Below are 7,351 nucleotides of genomic sequence, written 5' to 3' on the forward strand. Positions count from 1 at the left end.
ATTAAAATGTTACATAATTTGTAAAAAGTGTACGTTTGTTACGAAAAGTCTAAAATATTACGATGCTATGTTATACCAACGTCGTTGGCTATGCAAAATGTGCGGTGAGCTCTATTGCATTTATTATAAAATATTTTTTTCTATATAAAGTGGACTTGAAACTAAATAAAAAATTTAAAAATGTAAATTCTAAACAATGTATTGTTGCAATCACAAATTTAAAAAAATATATATATTGTTTTTTTTTTTTGGAAATTAAGCACAAATTGAAAAATGCCCTTGTCTAAGCAAGCAAATGTAGAACAGTTGCATACCGAACGAAATCTATTTCCCTTTAATAATTTAAAATATTAAAATACTATTTTATTCTTTTTAAAACAGTTTTTAGAATGAGCGTGTGTGTTGATACTAAATTTTTTAGGGATGTATACTAGTATGTTAGCGTGAAATGGTGTAGAGATGTATATGTGGACTTATGCGTTTGTACGCGAGATCTATGGGTAGGTATGCTCGTAAAGAATGAAATAGGTATGCTAAGTGCGATTTTTGAAGGGAATATTGTACGCCACTCTCTTATTGGTTAGGTATGCTAAATGAGATTTTCTTTAACATTAAGTGATTTTCATAATTCTTAGTAATTGCTTTGGTTTATGACCCTAAGTGAAACAGTTAATCCAGTTGCGGAAAAAATCCCATTTAACATGTGATTACTTAAATTTCCTTAAAGGGTAATTTATTCCCATATTAGGTAACAATGGTATTAAAAGATTTCAACAGATGTTTTACAGCTACGAAAAGGGCTGTGATTAGCTTTTCCCTTAAAATTAACATAGTATTTATTAGGTAATTAAAAAATTGTTTGAGTTAAATTTGGTCTCTTTTTATTTAAAAAATTTTTTGTAGCCCTGAAAAGGGCTGTTAGATATACTGCTTTCGAATATCGAAAATAATCATTTTGACATGATAAGTAATTTTGCATGGAAAAATTACTTCTTAGCGGCGGTCTTCTTGGCAGCTGGCTTCTTTGCTGCGGCAGCCTTTTTGGGCTTGGCAGCGGTGGTTTTTGCCTTGGGTGCCTTTGGTTTAGTGGCTGATGCTTTGGCGGCTGTTTTTGCGGGTTTAGCTTTAACTGTACCTGTCTTTTTGGCAGTTTTAGCCTTGGCCTTTTCGGTCTTCTTCTTCTCGGCGGTCTTTTTAGCAGCGGAAGGCTTCTTTGCAGCGGCTTTCTTTTCACCGGCTGCCTTTTTGGGTGCTGCTGCCTTCTTTTTCTTATCACCGGCTGGGGCCTTCTTCTTCTTTTCAGCGCTCTTTGCTTTAGGTTCCTTCGAGGCAGATGGGGACAATTTGAATGAACCGGAGGCACCCTTACCTTTAGTTTGGATCAATTTTCCACTAGCAACAGCGCTCTTCAAGTACTTCTTGATGAATGGGGCCAATTTTACAGCATCAACTTTGTATGTGCTGGCCAAGTATTTCTTGATGGCAGGCAATGAGGAACCACCACGTTCTTTCAATGTTTTGATGGCAGCATCGACCATTTGTTGGGTTGGTGGATGGCTTGGGGCAGCAGAGGGTTTCTTTGCCTTGGCAGCGGCTTTCTTAGGTGCCTTTTTCTCAACAGCGGCGACTGGAGATGCGGTGGCTTCAACAACGGCGGCGTCAGACATGATTTCACTTATATTTTTCTTTTTAAACACACTTTAACACTTTGTAAATATACACTCACTACTGGTGTACGCTGATTGGTTGAAAATATGGTTTCAACCTTTAGACTAGTGATGGCTGGGTACATCGAAATTATGAGAAGTACATAGTAGTCAACTACGAAATTTTGCGAAACGTTGTGTGGAAGCGAATAAAAATTTTTACAAAAGTTTTAACAGAATTATTCATTTTACGATGAGATAGTAACAATTTCTTTTTATTTTTTATACAATTCTTCTAGTAGAGATATCCAGCTAATCATTAAAGAAAATCCGAGTTAATTATCTTTAAGCGTTACCGAGTTATAAGGGTTTGAGTTGAAAGTTTATAAAAATGTTATGATAAAATTGTAACTAAATTATAAAAATTTTCCAATTTTTATTGAAAATTGGTTTTTATAAAAATTTAGTATGGAATCTTGATATGTTTTCTTGAAAGAAGTGTAAAAAAAAGTGAAAATTTGGATGATTTTCATAGTGAAACAATCGATTTTATTATGTAGTCTATGACAGTTGAATTCACCATATTGGCGTATTTTCCATGAATAAAAGTTTTTCTGCAAATTAATTTGAAAGCTCTAATGTAAAAATGTTTTAGGAAAATTTTATCATAAAATATTATAGAAATGATAGATTTCTATTAAAATGTTACATAATTTGTAAAAAGTGTACGTTTGTTACGAAAAGTCTAAAATATTACGATGCTATGTTATACCAACGTCGTTGGCTATGCAAAATGTGCGGTGAGCTCTATTGCATTTATTATAAAATATTTTTTTCTATATAAAGTGGACTTGAAACTAAATAAAAAATTTAAAAATGTAAATTCTAAACAATGTATTGTTGCAATCACAAATTTAAAAAAAAATATATTTTTTTTTTTTGGAAATTAAACACAAATTGAAAAATGCCCTTGTCTAAGCAAGCAAATGTAGAACAGTTGCATACCGAACGAAATCTATTTCCCTTTAATAATTTAAAATATTAAAATACTATTTTATTCTTTTTAAAACAGTTTTTGGAATAGCAAAAAATATCATTTGTTTAAAAATAATAAAAAATACAGAAAAAATGTATATTCAATGTATCTAAATTATCTATTTAAAGTTAAAATTCTCTCGAATGTATTGGCCTGCCTGTTTTTATCTTCATTCATTCTTGTTATGTAGCTACTACGAAAAATCAAATTTTGCAAAAAGAATAACAGCAAATATACTGTTGCTAATAGAAAATAAAAATTTTCAATTTAACATAAAAAGTAAATTAAATAATTTTTTTTTAAAAAAAGTTTTTGATTTCGCTCCATGTTTTGAAACCCAATATTACCAAAAGTAAAACGCATAGAAAAGAAAAAAATTTTTTAATATAAATAGTGTATTTTTCCATCCCCAAAAAAAGACTATATTTATTTATTTTAATAAAAATAAAAAGGTGTAAGTTTTGAATAAATTTTTTTCTCTTTTTTATAAAAATATTGTGGTCCTGAAAAGGACCGATTGTTTTTGTAAAAAAAAGTTGGCTTTTAAAATGTCAATAATTTAAGCACGTTCTCCACGAATACGTCTGGCCAATTGGATATCCTTGGGCATGATGGTGACACGCTTGGCATGGATGGCACACAAGTTGGTATCTTCGAAGAGACCGACCAAGTAGGCTTCGCTAGCTTCTTGCAAGGCCATGACAGCAGAGCTCTGGAAACGCAAGTCAGTCTTGAAATCTTGGGCAATTTCACGAACCAAACGTTGGAAAGGCAATTTGCGGATCAACAACTCAGTACTCTTCTGGTAGCGACGGATTTCACGCAAAGCAACGGTACCAGGGCGGAAACGATGTGGCTTCTTAACACCACCGGTGGCTGGTGCGCTCTTAGGAGCAGCTTTGGTAGCCAATTGCTTACGAGGGGCTTTGCCACCAGTAGATTTACGGGCAGTTTGCTTAGTACGAGCCATTTTTCACTAGAGGTTTTTAGTTCACTTCACGATATGCACACAAACACTGTTAACACTGTAATAGTTGCCTTACGGAGCGATTCCCGATATTTATAGAAAAAATTTGGCGGGCTACAGTTTCCAATAAGGGTGTGTGCTGCGTATATGCTTCAACATTTGTATCTGTACACACGAAGTGTATACGAACAACCCCGAAGATAGATCGAAGCGTATGTGTATGTAGTAAATTCAGAGCGGATTTTGTATAAATATGAGGTATCGCAGCATGGTAAGTATTATTATTATTATTATTGGCTGAGCAGCCGTGGTGACAACACCAAGTGAAGTGCAGTGAACAGTAAATAATTAAACAAGTGAAGTGAGATAAAGCAATTGCTTTAAGATAGAGGAGAAGGTGGAAACGATTAAAGTGTCGGCCGAGAATTTCTCTTATGAGATAAATATTCCGGCCAATTTATCGAATGTGACACTGGAAGGCAGTGCCAATAACATGTCTGGCAACCACAATGATGACATTGGCGGTCGACGACCCAATGAGAACGACTGTCGGCGACAGCAAAATACTGATTTTAACGGCCACCCCATGGATTTGGCTAAATCGTCAATTGAATCTGACAAGGAAGATTCAAAAATGCGGAAGCGGAAGAAGGGCCATGGTTCTGATGGCGATTCCAGCTATAACGCCATGAAATTGCAACTTGCCGTTGAGAGGCTTGAGACAGCGAATAGAAATCTTGAAGCGCGGAATCAGGACTTGATTGCTAGAATGGAAGCACAGTGTGCTCTTGTGGAGACGCTGCGCTGTAAAATTGAACAGCTTGAAGGCACACGATCTGGTTTCGTTGCTGCTGCTAACATCACTACTGAGGCTACTGTACACCAATCGCAGTCAGCAAGAAACAACAATGATATTACTACCACCACTACATCTGGTAGTACATTTACGACAAACTGGCTTGCTGCCAGCACCACCACTAAAGCTGCCATGCACCAATTGCAGCCAACAGCAACCAACTATGACAGCACTACCATAGCTACATCTGGTAGTAAGGCTATAACCGAATGGTCCACCGAGGTAGCCGAAAACCTCGGTGCAGCGTTGATGGAAGAGGATGATGTCGCACCGCCGGCGACTGTAGACATGTCAAAAGGGGCTATTCGCAAGACCACACAGAAGCAGCCACAAACGACCCAAGCTAATAATGGAAAGTCATCAACAACTATGACAACAACAACCTTGAATCACCAGAGGACCACTACCAGGAACAGAGGCGCTGACTCGAACACGGATGCGGGAAGGACCGTTGGATCAGGTAAGGTCAGCCCACCTATAGTGAAGGTTTATGGGGTAAATGTTAAGACATTCATGTCAGGTCTTAAGGGGCTTTTGGGACATGATCTCTTTAATATTGATATAAAGAATAGGAACATGATTGTTCTTAAATTAGTGAGACTGGAAGATCACGCTAGGGTCAAGCAATATTTGATAGGAGAGGGTACGTCCTTCTACACCTTCACACCGAGGAATATGAGGCCATATACGATAATGCTTTCTGGTTTGTCTAGCACCTATGACGTAGAGGATTTAAAGGCCTTCCTGGACGCGACTGGCATCAAGATCTGCGATATGGTCATAAAGAAACTCATGTACGACAGATGGATCGTACAATTAGGCCAGGATTCCGATGTGAAGGCTTTCCGTAGGCAAAGATACATACTGGGCTGCAGAATAGACATGGTGAAGAACAAAGCAGGAGGGGTTACCCAATGCCATAACTGCCAGAGGTTCGGGCACGTTGCGGCCAATTGCAGCATGGAGCACAGATGCGTGCGATGCGCATCTCCACACGGACCAGGAGAGTGCAGTGTGCCATCGGCCGAGGCCGGGGGAGAAGGGACCTTATCCAAGGATCCGGCTACAGGGGAGATTGTCAGGGCGGCTGTTGCCCCTCTATATTGCGCTAATTGTAAGGCTAGCGGACACATGGCCAGCGACAAGAATTGCCCGAAGCGCCTGGAAGTACTCCAGCGCATGCAAGAGAGGAAAGTGACCATGGCGCCTCCAAAGAGGGCCCAGGTGCTGGCTCCGGCGCCACCACCACCAAGGATGACCGCGGGCTCTTATGCCAACGTTGCCAGGCATGTGAATTCTCCAACGATCACCCCAGTTGGAATGAGGAATGAGACGGCGCAGAGGGCGGCTCAGGCAATGGGCTTCTTCAATGCGGAGTGTAGACGGCTGTTCGGACAGGACTTCCATGTATACATGGCCAAGATTGCTGGGTTCGCTGAGACCTTCAGGGGACTGAACTCTGATGCTGAGAAAAGGCAGGCGCTGTTCGGCCTTGGTTTGAGCATGGCTCCTGATGGGAATTAAATGCATTTTTGTGACTCGGAGGGACGTGCCCTTTTCTACCACAGGAGATTCCGCCAATATGGCATGGATGATATGGTATACGCCACGGCACAGTGGGTGCCTGTGGTCTGATTGTAAATAGTGTAGATAGTTGTGGAGATGTATATAGCTTTATGATTTTGTTCATTTTATTTTATTTTATTTTATTTTGCTTTTATTGCGATGGACGCATTTCTTTCTTTTATTCGTTTTTTGGTTTTATTAGATTTAGTTAGTGATAGTTTAGCTTAGGTTTTATATAGTAGGTTTTACATTCCCTGTTTTTCCATTTTTTCGGGGAGGATTTAATGTATCCGTGCATTCGGGAATAGATACTTATGGTAAATCGGCTGGGCTGGCCTTGCTAGAATTTATTTGGAATTATTATAGACTCAGAGAAATGTAGAATAAGCATGTTGAGTATTATATGTATATAGGACTACAATGGAAATGTAGAATAATTTTAAGTGAATTGGAAAATAAATATGAATCCATGGTAAGTATTAGTTCTTGTGCATAACTTGTGAAGTGAATTTAATTTAAAAAGTGAAAAAATGACTGGTCGTGGTAAAGGTGGCAAAGGCTTGGGAAAAGGTGGCGCTAAACGTCATCGTAAAGTGTTGCGTGATAACATCCAAGGTATCACCAAGCCTGCAATCAGACGTTTGGCTCGTCGTGGCGGTGTAAAGCGTATCTCTGGATTGATTTACGAAGAAACCCGTGGTGTCCTGAAGGTGTTTTTGGAAAACGTTATTCGTGATGCTGTCACCTACACTGAACACGCTAAGCGTAAAACCGTCACCGCTATGGATGTCGTCTACGCTTTGAAGAGACAAGGCCGCACTTTGTACGGTTTCGGCGGTTAAACATTATCTTGACGCTATTTTGGAGAAAATTTTAAGAACTTTAAAACTAAAACAATCGGTCCTTTTCAGGACCACAAAACATATTTAAAAAGAGATATATCTTGTTATAAATTTTTACTAAAAAAAATACATAAAATTTATTTGAAAATAAATATTACCATTTTTCAATTTGCCGTCGGCCAAAATGTAGCTTCTATAATATACATACATACATGACGAAACTAAAACCGACGCCATTAGAACAATACGATGAAACGATGGTATACAACACTAAAAAGCATACATACACACAGATACCAAAATGCACGCATATACTACCATTAAATGTTTCCTTTGCTTGGAGCTGCTAACTTTGTCACAAATGTACGAAGAGGGACGATCGTAGATACTTCGTTTCGATGTTTTGTTATTACATATGCCAATTTTTTTCAGCATCAG

General features: G+C 38.2%; 3 protein-coding genes across 3 annotated transcripts; 1 reads left to right on the plus strand and 2 right to left on the minus strand.

Moving 5' to 3' along the window:
* Nucleotides 1–998: 998 nt before the first annotated feature.
* On the minus strand, nucleotides 999–1,667 carry LOC131996258 (histone H1-like; the record flags this gene model as incomplete). Its single annotated transcript, XM_059365771.1, has 1 exon — nucleotides 999–1,667. A coding segment is annotated over exon 1 (669 nt), but the record flags the coding sequence as incomplete, so codon positions are not given.
* A 1,574-nt stretch (nucleotides 1,668–3,241) lies between these two features.
* On the minus strand, nucleotides 3,242–3,652 carry LOC131995687 (histone H3-like). The gene has a single exon (XM_059364574.1). It carries the CDS (start codon nucleotides 3,650–3,652, stop codon nucleotides 3,242–3,244), a length of 411 nt encoding a protein of 136 aa, XP_059220557.1.
* Nucleotides 3,653–6,598: 2,946 nt separating this feature from the next.
* Nucleotides 6,599–6,913, plus strand: LOC131996273 (histone H4). The gene has a single exon (XM_059365807.1). The coding sequence runs from the start codon at nucleotides 6,602–6,604 to the stop codon at nucleotides 6,911–6,913; it is 312 nt and encodes a 103-aa protein (XP_059221790.1). The 5' UTR covers nucleotides 6,599–6,601.
* Nucleotides 6,914–7,351: the final 438 nt, after the last annotated feature.

The sequence above is a fragment of the Stomoxys calcitrans genome, chromosome 3 (assembly GCF_963082655.1).
Source record: "Stomoxys calcitrans chromosome 3, idStoCalc2.1, whole genome shotgun sequence".
NCBI classification, from domain to species: Eukaryota; Metazoa; Arthropoda; class Insecta; order Diptera; family Muscidae; genus Stomoxys; species Stomoxys calcitrans.

Coding starts and splice junctions, on each gene's coding strand:
- LOC131995687 (XM_059364574.1), bottom strand. CDS start 3,652: ATGGCTCGTACTAAGCAAACTGCCCGTAAATCTACTGGTGGCAAAGCC.
- LOC131996273 (XM_059365807.1), top strand. CDS start 6,602: ATGACTGGTCGTGGTAAAGGTGGCAAAGGCTTGGGAAAAGGTGGCGCT.